This window comes from Gopherus evgoodei, chromosome 9, assembly GCF_007399415.2.
Source record: "Gopherus evgoodei ecotype Sinaloan lineage chromosome 9, rGopEvg1_v1.p, whole genome shotgun sequence".
Lineage (NCBI taxonomy): Eukaryota > Metazoa > Chordata > Testudines > Testudinidae > Gopherus > Gopherus evgoodei.
Genome location: NC_044330.1, coordinates 69,948,427 through 69,961,684, shown reverse-complemented (window position 1 = coordinate 69,961,684; position 13,258 = coordinate 69,948,427). Strand labels below are relative to the sequence as shown.

The window sequence follows — 13,258 nt, the reverse complement described above, 5'->3', positions numbered from 1 at the left end:
GGTTTGTAGCAGGGTTTGGTTCCTGGGTTGGAGTTTTTGTTGTGTGGTGTGTCGTTGCTGGTGAGTATTTGTTTCAGGTTCGGGGGGCTGTCTGTAGGCAAGGACTGGTCTGTCTCCCAAGGTCTGTGAGAGTGAGGGATCATCCTTCAGGACAAGTTGTAGATCCTTGATGATGCGCTTGAGAGGTTTTAATTGGGGGCTGTAGGTGATGGCTAGTGGCTTTCTGTTACTTTCTTTGTTGGGCCTGTCTTGTAGTAGGTGACTTCTCGGTACCCTTCTGGCTCTGTCAGTCTGTTTCTTCACTTCACCAGGTGTGTACTGCAGTTTTAAGAACGCTTGATAGAGATTCTTTAGGTGTTTGTCTCTGTCTGAGGAATCAGAGCAAATGCAGTTGTATCTTAGAGCTTGGCTCTAGACAATGGATTGTGTGATGTGGTCTGGATGAAAGCTGGAAGCATGTAGGTAAATATAGCAGTCAATAAGTTTCCAGTATAGGGTGGTGTTTTGTGACCATTGCTTATTAGCACTGTAGTGTCTAGGAAATTGACCTCTTGTGTGGACTGTTCCAGCTGAGGTTGATGGTGTGATGGAAATCGTTGAAATCTTGGTGGAATTCCTCAAGGGCTTCTTTTCCATGGGTCCAGATGATGAAGATGTCATCAATGTAGCGCAAGTAGAGTAGAGGCGTTAGGAGATGAGAGCTGAGGAACGTTGTTCTAAGTCAGCCATAAATATGTTGGCATACTGTGGGGCCATGCAGGTACCCATGGCAGTCAGGCTGACATGAAGGTATAAATTGTCCCCAAATCTGAAATAGTTGTGGGTGAGGACAAAGTATTTATACCTGCTCCTGTATTTTTCACTTCATGCATCTGATGAAGTGAGCTGTAGCCCATGAAAGCTTATGCCCAGATAAGTTTGTTAGTCTCTAAGGTGCCAAAAGGACTCCTTGTTGTTTTTACAGAGCAAGGAGTTTGTGCTACAGTGGTCTAAAGTCATGATGCTGACCAAGACTCACTTAATCCCTGCTTGAATCACCTACTTTAAAACAGGAAATGGATCTGAAACAGACATAGTCTACAGCGAACACGGTCCTAGGATCAACCTACCTATGGTATTTATCTGGCCCCTATCACTATGCGGGGGGGAGGGGACTTATATCTCAGTGGTTTGAGTAGTGGCCTGCTAAACCCAGGGTTGTGACTTCAATCCTTGAGGGGGCCATTTAGGGAACTGGAGTTTAAAAGAAAGCAAAAAAACCCCAACAACACTGTCTGGGGATTTGTCCTGTTTTGAACAGGGGGCTGGACTAAATGACCTCCTGAGGTCCCTTCCGACCCTGATATTCTATGATCTGTACTGCCTTCCAATTTGTAATGCAGTTACCCTTTTAGGGCCATCCCATTATTTTACTGGTGGGGATGGAGGCAGAGAGGGACTAAACAACTCACCTGAGTCACACTAGCCATCTGTGGCAGAGTAAGGAAGTGAACCTGGGTCTGCGTAAGTCCCAGACTAGTGCCCTAACCACTGTACAACCCTACTTTAACTCCAGGGGCTAAGATCCTGAGATAACTCCCTGAAGCTGTCCATAGCGAATGTAGTCCTGGCGCTTCCCAGAATTGCCAGTGTATCCCCTTTAAATGAGAACAGGAATGAAGCTGAAGGGGGGTTAATGCTAATACAGGGGATTCTTGCTATAAACCATAGCTGGCAACAATGTTCAGTGTTTGTCTGGGGGCTGCATGTGTGTTACTGTGGGTGCTGTTCTCTCTGCAGTGCTCTCGTGTGAGGTGCTCCCCACAACAAAGCCTAACCAGACAGAACTCAGAGTGGACCAGTTTGAAGTCTCCCTTGTCGACCTATCCAGGGGGCAGAGGTCGTTGGGCACATGGCGTAATCATTACGGTGACGCTCACGGGATTATCTTTGTTCTGGACTCCAGCAACGTGCTGCGGATGGAAGAGGCCAAGAGAACCTTGGGCCATCTTCTGGCTCACCCTAGGATTTCAGGGAAGCCCCTGTTACTGTAAGGCTGCCTCTCCCTTGCATTGAAATGCTCCTTGGCCATTCCAGTAAATGGCGTTGCTGCGCATCCAGGCAGGAACCCCAAAGGCAATATTCAGGGATCCCAGTGCTGAAACAGCATGGGTGAGGGGAACCCAGGATCAGAACGAATGAGGAAGCTGAGGATTTTCCCTTTGGATTAGGGCTGGTGGGGTGATTAGAAAGAAGCACAGTGCAAGTGAGACGAGCACAGAGTGAAAGTAGGATAGTTCTGCAGACCCCACTTCTCTTGTGTTCTCTGCAGGGTAGAGCTGTGGGTGCCTTAGTGATGATCATTAGTTATATTGCACAGAGATGGAGCTGTCAGTCTAAACTTGGTGAAGAGACAGTAGAGCAGAGGGGTTCATGGGTTCCCACACAGAGCAGATAGTCCATCTGCTTAGTCTTGTTGGTTGCCATTGGGTCTCGTTATGGTGTGTCTGAGTTTTAACATGACTCAGCAGTTACTGTAGCATGATGGGTTATTTTAGGGAATGAGACAGATGCAGCTTATCTGGGAGACTCTGCCAAGCGCTGAGGTGATGGTAGGCTCCCCATAGGGCTGTGTGCTCTGAGTGTTAACTGGGCCTGGCTGACATGGTGCAGAAAGAAAAGCCCAGCCACACGGTTCTATTCACATCAGTTTGGAACCATGGCTTTGTGTTATCTCAGCTTAGCACATCCTGAACTGCTTTGGAAATGGTGGTGGCAACATCTGAACAAATGGGCCCTTGTCACTGAGCTCCTCAGTCCTATCTCATAGTGTCTCCATCAGTCCTTTGCGTTCCACTAGCATAGTGTCTGCACTGCCGGGATGGATGGGACAGAGCAGTTAGTCTGTGAAGCAGGGGGCTGCAGCAGAGCAGGACAGTGGGTTATAAGGAAAGGGTGGGGCCCCAGGCTCAGGGCTGGGTGGAGGGGCCAGTCCTGATCCCACTGAGGTGAATGTAATTTTTGCCATTGACTCAAACAGGAGCAGGCCTGGGGGTGAAGTGAATGTTAGGGATGAACAAAGCCTACCCCAAATCACAATTCTTCATTCGGAACCATGAGCCAGTTGAGGGTTCTCCTGTCTATATGACAGAGACTGTGGATTCCATCCCTCTGTTTCAGCAGTCCCAAACTTTCACATGCTCCTCTCCACTCTAGAGATAAGAAGCTTGTGTAACTAAAGCCTGACCTTGCCAGGCTTCTAAGGAAACTTTTGAGGGCTTTTGCGAGACTCTGCCAAACCCAAAGTGAAGCTTTTTGATGCCTCAGATTTGTCTGAGTTTCTGAGGCTGAGTTTGGTGGGTTTGTTTGATCCCATCCCAGAGCTCGGTACAGATGGCCACAGAGTGGTGGTGTGGGCTGAACCAGGCCCTGACAAACTCCCACAAGCTCATATATGAACCTCGCTGGCTGTCTTTGGAATTTGCCGTGTTGCCTTTGAATAAACCTCAAACTGCAGGGTTACCAAATCATGCCAATCACCCTGGACAAGCTCCCCACAGCACTTGCCTGGCACCATCTCCCCTCAGGAGTGAGGCTGAAGAAGGACAACGTTGAGCTACTGTAGGAGCTCTGCTGGCCAGTGAGGTCTTATCCTTCTCTCTCCTTCCTTCCTTCTCATTGCTCCCAGGCTGGCCAATAAACAGGACAAGGTTGATGCCCTCCTCCCATGTGAGCTGATCGAATGCCTGTCCCTGGAGAAGCTTGTGAATGAAAACAAGTCACTGTGCCGCATCGTAAGTGTGAGAAGGGCTTGACCAGCTTGATGTAGTTGGCACCATTCCCACCAATCTCATTCATCTTCATACTTATACAGGAATCTCCAGAGAACACATTATGCTGTGTGCCTTTTGCCATCAGCATCAAAAGGAATTATGTAGAGGGGAGAAAACATGGGCATGTGGAACATGCAGACCAGCACTGTCAAAAGTGGCCATTGTTTTTTTGGAGTGGTTCATATTCTGGGAGCCCAACTTGAGATATCTTGGGCCTGAGCACCCGCAGCTCCCACTGTCTTGCACCCCCATACTAAGGGGGCTTAAGCTGGTCTCCTGTCACACAAAATCAGGTGTAGCCCACAGGGTTGTTGTGAGCCAATTTAGGCCCTAATTCTCCTGAAGGGCCATTGGGCCCATGACAGCCTAATAAAAATAAGTCCCAAACCGTAACCCACACCACTCAGACTGTCTTGCAGCTAGCAGACCACTCAGTGTGAGGTTGAGATTAGGATTCCACTGGGTGGAAGGGGAATGTCATATATAAGCAGGTGTTTGTCACCAGTGCCCTCTACTGGATCTGTTCAAGTGTGTGACCATGTTATGCAGAGGTCTTTAGAGGATATAAACACTGCTACAGCTGAGATTGTCCTTTGGTTTACTTGATGGCGGCCTGTGAGGGTTTTGGAGCATGATTCCCCATACTGCCTGGAAGTGGCTTAGCATGTTGGGATGCTGTCAGTCTCTCTGCACTTCTAGATCTTATGTGGGAGAGGGGAAACTTCTCTATATGCTTTGCAACCAGGTAGCTATTTCCTGCTAGCCCTCTCCTATCCAGGCCATCTCATGTCAAAGGACTCAATGGGTTTCCTCCAACTTGCCAATCAGGTGATTCTGTCTCAGATACAGAAATCTATGGTACAGTCCCAGGTCTGCAACCTGATGGCCAGACACTAGAGCTGACTTAATCCTTAGCCTAATTGGGCAATCAGATGTGTGTCCTGCATGTTACTGCTAACCTTGATCTGGGACTCTTGTGATCTGTAACAGTCGCTGTGCCAGTGAGCCATACAGGGACTTCCCCCCGGTTGCAATAGTAGAAGCCAGGCGGCTGGCCTTCTCCCTGTGGTGAGCTGCTCTCAGCAGTTGTTCAGCTGTTTGCTGTCATGCTGCTGCTGCTGCAGATGCTGACTCGGGCTTTCTCTGTCCACAGGAGCCATCTTCAGCAACCAAAAGTCTCCATAAAAGCCAGTCCCGGACCATCCTGCAGGGACTCCGCTGGCTTCTGCACACCATTGCCATCAACTACAGTGTCCTGAGTGCCCGGGTGCAACAAGACAGCCTTGACCAGAAAGCCCCCCGAGAGCAAGAGGCTCCCAGGAGAGCAACACGGGCCCACAGCCAGACACAGGGGGAGAGGTTTGCTCGATGGAGAGTTAATATTCTGGGCCATGCCCTGCCCTTGGTCTGACATCAATGTATTTCAGCTGTGGATCTGGATGCAGACAGCAAGCCGAGAAGAGGGGGATTCATTCTTCAAAGCCAAAGGCTTCCCTGCCTCCCCAGAGCTAGCACATTTCTTACTCTTCTCCTCTCCCTTACACTGGTGTAAGTCAGGAATAACTCCAGCGAAGCCCAAGGAGTTACACCAGTGAAAATGGGAGCAGAATCTGGCTCCAGAACGACACTGCACCACAACAAAAAGTGATGCGCAGAGCTCTGTAATTATAGCACTGCCCCCATCCAAGAGGGTCTTCACAATACGCAGTAAATAACCCATTCCTAGTGATACTGGAATAGCTGTGAACTTCCTTGCGCACCTCCCTCTCCCAGCAGGGGCTGTGCCAGCATCTCCCCTGGTGCCTCAAGAGCTGAGCCCATGTGTGCAAACCAACGCAGGGAAGGGTGGCTATATTCAAAACTGGGAGCATGAAAGAGGTGGCCATGTTAGCTGGCATGGTGACAATGGGGTGTGGGGAGGCGCTTCCCTGGGACCAGACTGGGGGAGAGAGCTTTGGGCAGGGCATGTACATGGAGCCTCTGGTAAAACCCTCAGGGAACAAGAACTGTGCATGAGGTGTGGCTGCTGCAGGTCCATGAGTGGGGGAAGTGATGGATGCCTGCTGGGAGCTGACAGAAGCATCCTCAGGCATACAGGGGGCTCTTGGTCACATGCTCAGCAGAGGCCTGGGACTGGCTCCATGGAATGGCTGGCTGGAGAGGATGCTACAGAATGTTAAGGGCCTTCATCAGCATCCAAGGACCTGAGCCTCTTTGCTCCTCAACAGGGCAAGAGCGTGGGGACAGGATTTCAATTGGGCCTGTAGTTCAGAGGCATCCATGCTCTGGTCTCTCAATTCCTGCTGTCTGCTGGTGTGCCCTTCCTTGGCACAGCCACGCAGCTGGGGACACTGCAGCTAAGGGCTGTGGGAGGAAAAATACTGCGGGTGTGTGTGTGTCAGTTTATTAATTTGTTTGTGCTTCCCTGTCCCTAGGGTGTTGCTGGCCAGAACGGACAGTTCCCAAGAAGGAAGTGCCAAGATAGGGGAGTACAAACCACTACAGCCCATCCAGAACATCCTGTCACAGGTAACCAGCCCCTCCACTCATTCCTCACCTCTTAATATAGCTGTTCCTGTGACTATTCCACCAAACAGGGACTGACTTCTGGTAATGGACTTCCACCACCTCTTCCCTGCACAGGAGGAAGGCCAAAAGATACCCAAGAGAAGGAGAAAGAAAGAGAAAGTGAAGAAGAATGCATTGGTGCAGTGTGGGAGCATGGCTGATGAAAAGGAAGGGAAAGCTGGGGGAGGAGAAAACAGAGCAAGTGCTGCAGTTGGGTTCCTCCACAGCAACAGAGTTGGCCTGGAGAAACCACTCCCCCAGGGGACAACTTGTCTCCCAGCAGGTAACAGTATTAGTAGGCGTCAGACTGAAAGGAGGCTCTAGCAGGGGTGCTAGAACAATTTTGTATAGTGGGGGTGCTGAGAGCCATTGAACCAAACTGTAAACCCTGTGTATGATGGAAACCACTTCAAGCCAGGGAATCAGAACAGCACATCTCACACATGTAAACACTAAGGCTGTGTGAAAAGTTTAGCTAGAACCCAGCACCCACCTCAAGTCAGGGTGGGTCCAGTTTATAACCAAACCTGCAAACAATCAGGGCAGGTCCATCCAGGGTGTTCCCAACACACGGGGCCCTCTGAATTTCACCTAGCATGTTATCTTCAGATGGTGGGTTGTGACGGTGGCCTGATTCCTGCCCTCTCCTGGGGTTTGTGACCTTCTCTACTAAGCCTATCCCCCAAATCCTGAAGTGGTATCAAGAAGTACATGGACCTGTTCCCCATACCCTTACCAGGCAATTGGGAAATCCTTGTGCTTCAGCCACTAATATACTAAATAGGTGGTAGCAGATCCCTATAAGGCTTTACTGCCATAGCTAAGGAACTTTTGTGGATTTTTGTGGAATTTGAACCTCTGAGTCAACCTACATTGGGTGCCTTGGTGTAGGCCACTTGCCAATGAACCTGTCACTGTCTGGTCCATGTGACACAAACTCTGCGGAACTTATTCTTCTCTAGTGAGTATGTAGTTATCCCCTGAATGCCACATGCTAAGCATAAAAACAGGAATGGCCATACTGGGTCAGATCAATGGTCCATCTATGCCAGTATCCTGTCATCTGACAGTAACCAATGCCAGATGTTTTAGAGGGAGTGAACAGAACAGGACAATTTATTGAGTGATTCATCCACTGCCATCCAGTCCATTTCTAGCGGTCTGGGGTTTAGGGACATCAAGAGCATGGGATTATGTCCCTGACCATATTAATTAATAGCCATTGATGGACCTATCCTCCATGAACTTATCTAATTCATTTTTTGAATCCAGTTATACTTTTGGCCTTCACAGCATACCCTAGCAATGAGTGCCACAGGTTGACTGTGCATTATGTGAAGAAAGACTTCCTTTTGTTTGTTTTAAACCTGTTGCCTGGTGACTACTAGTGCTTGCGTTATGTGAAGGGGTAAACAACACTTCCTTATGCACTTTCTTCACCCATCATGATTTTATAGACCTCTATAACATCCCCCCTTAGTTGTCTCTTTTCCAAGCTGAACAGTCCCAATTTTTTAAAACCGCTCCCCATATGGAAGCTGTTCCATATCCTTAATTATTTTTGTTGCCCTTCTCTGTACCTTTTCCAATTCTAATATATCTTTTTTGAGATGAGCTAACCAGAACTATATGCAATATTCAAGGTGTGCATGTACCATGGAGTAATATAGTGGCATTATGATATTTTCTATCTTATTATCTATCCCTTTCCTAATGGCTCCTAACATTGTTACCTTTTTTGACTGCCTCTTCACGTGTGAGCAGATGGTTCCAGAGAACTATCCACGATGACTCCATGATCTCTTTCTTGAATGGTAATAGCTAATTTAGACCCCATCATTTTGTATATATCATTGGTGTTACATTTTTCAAGGTGCATTACTTTGCATTTATCAACACTGAGTGTCATCTGCCATTTTCTTTTGCAGTCACGCTGTTTTGTGAGATCCCTTTTTGTAACTCTTTGCAGTCTCCTTTGGACTTAACTATCTATAGTAATTTTGTATTGGCTGCAAACTTTTCCACGTCACTGTTTATCCCTTTTTCCAGGTCATTTATGAATATGTTGTACAGCACTGGTTCTCATACAGATCCTTAGGTGATCCTGCTATTTTTCTCTCCACTGTGAAAACTGACCACTTATTCCTACCCTTTGTTTCCTATTTTTAACCAGTTACTGATCCATGAGAGGGCGGTTCCACTTATCCCATGACTGCTTACTTTGCTCCTTTGCTTTGCCTTTGGTGAGGGATCTTATCAAAGGCTTTCTGAAAGTCCAAGTCCAAGCATGATCAGGGGTTAGCAGATTTCCTGAGCTACAGGGTATTTCACAGCATGGTTAGACATGCTGCTACAGGGTCTTGTGAGTGCTACTTCTCTGGAAGGTCATAGAAAACTTTATCTGTTTATAAAAATCGTTACCTGTACCATCCCATATGCACTGCACAGTTTGTGATTGTGTGTGTGGGGATGTGTCTTCCTACTGGAAATGCATCCTCTTTTGATAAAACATTTTGGAACGTATACTGAGTTTGAAGACCTATGAAATACCTGTACTGTGGATTTAAAAATGGATTTTTGATCCAATAAATTAGATCAACCCCATGGATGTCTTTTTGGTTAAGAGCATTTAAAAAACACAAGCCTGAAACCAATAACCCCTGCTTTGTATTACAGGCCATTTCCCTCAGATGTGTTATTAACTCTTGAACATAGGGAGTGGTAATAGAAATAAACCTGGTAATAGAAATATAAGTTGTTTTTAACATAGAAAACTCTCGTGCCTTAATACATCAACTCTCTCTGTAACTGGACACAGAACTGTCAGGTACTAAACAGTGACTTTTGAAAAGTAGGTAGTTTAGAGCAGCTAACTGGAGTTTAGCTGCATGGAGCAGAGAGGATGGGAGGGGGAAAGGAAGGGAAGAGTTTGCAGAACATCTTTGACGTCCTTGGCAGGTGTTGCTGTGAGAATGGGGAGGAAAATACTGATGTTCTCAGAAAGCTGTTGGGCAAAGTTTTCCCACCTAGTGTAATGACCACAAAAAATCTGTGTCTCAGTGTTAAATCCAATTTCATTTCATTTAATCCAGGGCAGAGCACAAAGAAGAAAAAGAAGAAAATTAAAAATAAAATCAAGTCCCAGGAGTCCTCACTGGAGCCACAGAACGAAGGAATCTCGGGTACCTTTGGTCAGTATTTCCCAGGTGAAGTGTGTATGCAGGAGGGGATGCTGTACATCCACTGTATATGCTCCTGCAAAGAGTGGGAAGAGTTCGATCTGCTGTCGTCTGTGCTTCTTGGATCAGGAAAGCTTGTGAAATGTTATGGCCTGTATTGCGTCAAGTTACTGGTGGATTTCAAACTGACCATGGGGAATCCTCTTTGCAGGCTTCAGAGTGGTAGCCATGTTAGTCTGTATCAACAAAAAGAACGAGGAGTCCTTGCGGCACCTTAGAGACTAACACATTTCTTTTATTTATTTAATGCTGTTTGCATTCAGTCTCTTCCCCCAACTTGCTGCTGGCCTGAGGAATGTTGAGAATGGTATGTTCAGTCAGCAAGGAGTTGTGAGAGGTATTGGTTTGATTTGTTTTGCAGCACAGCTTGTAGCCTGGGACAATCCCAGACTGACCAGTGATGGTTATCTGGGTGGGTATTGGAGAGCAAGGTTTAAAAGGGATAGCCAGATGTGCCCAGAGGATACTGAAAGCATACAATGGTTCAAGGCAACTCTGATACTATGACATACCAGCATATAATCCAGATTAGTCGGTGGCTGTGTCATCCCTGCCTTGTAACCTGGGGTGCCTTGCCATGCCTTGCTCCTGTAGCCTCCAGCTGGAGTGCTCATAACCAGCCACCAGCAGGCAGGCCACTCCCAGATGTAGTAGTGTAACTGTTGCCTGCCAGTCATACCCTGGCTCTGCCTCTAACCAGCCTGGTTATAATACAGGATGACTCCAACACACTCCCAGTCCCGGACCTTTCCCCCAGAAATGTATATCTTGTACTGTCCAGCCCTCTCCAGGACAGTTCACAAATATTAAGTTCATTATTCCTTTAAGGGAATAATATACAGCAGTGTATCATGATAAATGAAGTTACCCAGACACTTTAAACACACTGGATTGGATGATACAATAAAACAAGTTTATTAGCTACAAAGAGAGATTTGAAGTGAATACAAATAATGAGGCATAAAAGTCAGAAATGGTTACATGAAAAGTAAAGATAAAATGCTTACTAGTGCCTAATTTAACAAACTGTATTAGATTCTAGCAACATTTCTCACCACATACTTCCAGCAACATTACTAACCAAACTCTTCAGGTCAGGAGCCACCGCCTAGAGTCCAATGGCTGTTTCCTTTTGTCTTCTGAGGTGCAGAGAATATGATGGGCAGGGAGAAAGGGATCCCTTGGGGGTGTTTTCTCCTCCTTTTATTAATTTCAGTCCCCCTCTTGAAAAACATTTCCAGCTGAGAACCAGGAATTAATCTATGTAGAAGGATGTTCCCTGCTGGGGGGTTTTTGCACCTGTTAGAGCTTTCTGTTTTTCCCTTCCTGCTTCATGACTCTGTTTACTGTTTAAATGCAAATTAAGGCAAGCATACATTCCTTTGTTTAGGACAGACCTGTTTACCAACCTCTGCTTGGGCGGGGCTGTGCGGTTTGGAACAGGGAAATCTTATAATGTCACATACACTGTTGCCACACGTATGTTATCAGGACAATACTGACCAGTGAATTACAAGTTTTCAAATGATGCCTTACAAGGCATACCTTGTACATGGATTATTACAATAGTGTGTCAAGAGTGAATACAGGGGTGTATTCCATCACAGATGCCCTCTATTCCTAGGGGTGAAGTCTGATTTGAGGGCTTGAGAGTGAGGTTGAAAAGGAATGGGGATGGGGGGCAGCCTGTCCAGAAAGGAGGGGAGTATTTCAGCCCTTTAGCTGAGACTGCTGTCAAGGGATTGTCAGACATCAAAGTTCATTTGATTTTCCAAAGTTATAACTGAAAAGTCTGCACCGGGTGAGTGACTCTACTCTCTCAGAGGATTTCTCCCCAAGAGAAGACAGCTGTCTTTTTTTATGGTGGTGGCTGGTGAATGATATAGATGTTTCTGCATACATTAGCTGAAGTGTATTGTTAATGCTGTTTGGCCTCTCCACAAGAGGGATGGGAGAATATCTTTAAGGTTATTAGACAGAGTTTTGGAGGTTATTTTGGCTCAGATAGGCAGTTTTTGCTTAGATGAACAGAGAGCCCCATTAGTCATCTTCTTGCTGGTCTTAAAACTATCCTTTCTTTAGAGCTAGCTTATGTGTGGCTGAGTGGTGGCAGCGAGCCAAGCAGGAAGCTACCCCAGCCACTGATGCAGAATGAATTCCTTTTCTAGGCCATCCTGCTACACTTGCTGGAAAGAAGTAGACTTGCTCCTGCTCCTCTTTATTTGAAGAGGGCTGGAGAAAGGAGCAGATAGGGAGTTATGAATTATGGGTAAGCTTTGTTGTCTGTGCTCAGCTTTATTGTTGGGGGGCGGGGTCTCATGCTGTCATAGGACCTGATCCAAAGCTTATCAACATCAATGGGAGCCTTTCTATTGACTACATAGATTGTAAGGCCAGAAGGGATCGTTGTAATCAGCTAGTCTGTCCTCCTGCATAACACAGGCCAGAGAACCTCACCCCATAACTTCAGCATCAAGGCCAGAACTTCTGATCTAATGGACTTTGAATCAGGCCCATGATATACTGTCCAGGAACAGGAGTCCTGCACGCTCGTGATCAGTTTTGCTTCAAGATGTTGGTGGGTTCTCATTGTCTTGCTCAGCAGCAGGATTTAAAATCTTTCCTTTGTTATTAACAATGGGTCTTTATTTTCTCAGACTTGTATCGAAGGGCAATGCTGGCTCTGAAAATGAGGCAAGAGTGGAGGAAGCAGCCTTCTGCTATCACTCCCTGAAGAAAAGCTTCATATTGTTGACCGCATAAATACGGTCTCCACCAGGCATGAAAAGTTGATGGCAGATTGTTCTGTGCTGTTATTGCTGTTGGTGTGAAGTTCTATGTTCCCCTCTACCAGTGCAATGTATCTGTGCTCCCACTCAGAACCTCCCAAGTCCCAAATGGTAAGTGTCCACAAGCATGTGCAGTCAGTATCATCAGCTCAGGCAGTGAGGTTGTCTATCCTAATGGAAACTCTGCTTGAGAGATAAGATTCTCAGGGCTTGTGGAGTCTCCAGCAGCGAGTCTTCAAACTGTAAAGACCAATATCCTCCTCCTAGGGACTGTGGGAATGTCTGGGATTCACACGTGGAAGCTGAAGTGTCACATGTGTAAAGAGTTCTGCCAGCAACCTGGATGCAAACATCTGAATAAAAAGAAATGGAACATTTCTACACCTGACTGGTTTTCTGTGTCTCTTCTTAATGTTCTTTCTCAAACTGTCTTATCCTGTGGTGGGATAACAGGGAACCAGACCAAGTCCCCTCATCCAGTAGGCCAGGGAAGAGGTCTGTGCATGATGCAATCTGTCAATCCAGAGGAGGGCAGCTGGTGTCCATACAAGCCTAGCTTCACAGGGCTGGGGCTGAGTTAGTAGATGTAGATTGAATAATTATCCAACTGGAAGATATTTTTTTCCAGTGACAAGATCAGGAAGGGAGTTTTGGATCCCCTGTGAGGGGGCCTCACTGAGTGTTCAGCCATACCAACTGAGGCTTTGTTTCTGGAGTCCTCTCCCCCAGGGACCAGCTGGTGTAGGATAAGTAAAGCTGTGTGTCATCTGCATATTGCTGTCACCTGACTCCACCTTGTCTGACCAGTTCACCTACTGAGTGCTGGTCAACGTTGAGTAGGAGAGAGAAT

General features: G+C 46.8%; 1 protein-coding gene across 1 annotated transcript in view; it reads left to right on the top strand.

The window, feature by feature from the left end:
• ARL13A (ADP ribosylation factor like GTPase 13A) overlaps positions 1-12,760 on the top strand; it is a 30,594-nt gene extending 17,834 nt beyond the window's left edge. The window contains exons 4-10 of the mRNA XM_030575580.1: positions 1,780-2,029; positions 3,668-3,773; positions 4,966-5,171; positions 6,248-6,341; positions 6,456-6,663; positions 9,473-9,586; positions 12,277-12,760. Of these exons, the coding sequence (XP_030431440.1) occupies positions 1,780-2,029; positions 3,668-3,773; positions 4,966-5,171; positions 6,248-6,341; positions 6,456-6,663; positions 9,473-9,586; positions 12,277-12,353 (1,055 nt within the window). The 3' untranslated portion in view covers positions 12,354-12,760. The remainder of the gene's footprint in view (positions 1-1,779; positions 2,030-3,667; positions 3,774-4,965; positions 5,172-6,247; positions 6,342-6,455; positions 6,664-9,472; positions 9,587-12,276) is intronic.
• Positions 12,761-13,258: the final 498 nt, after the last annotated feature.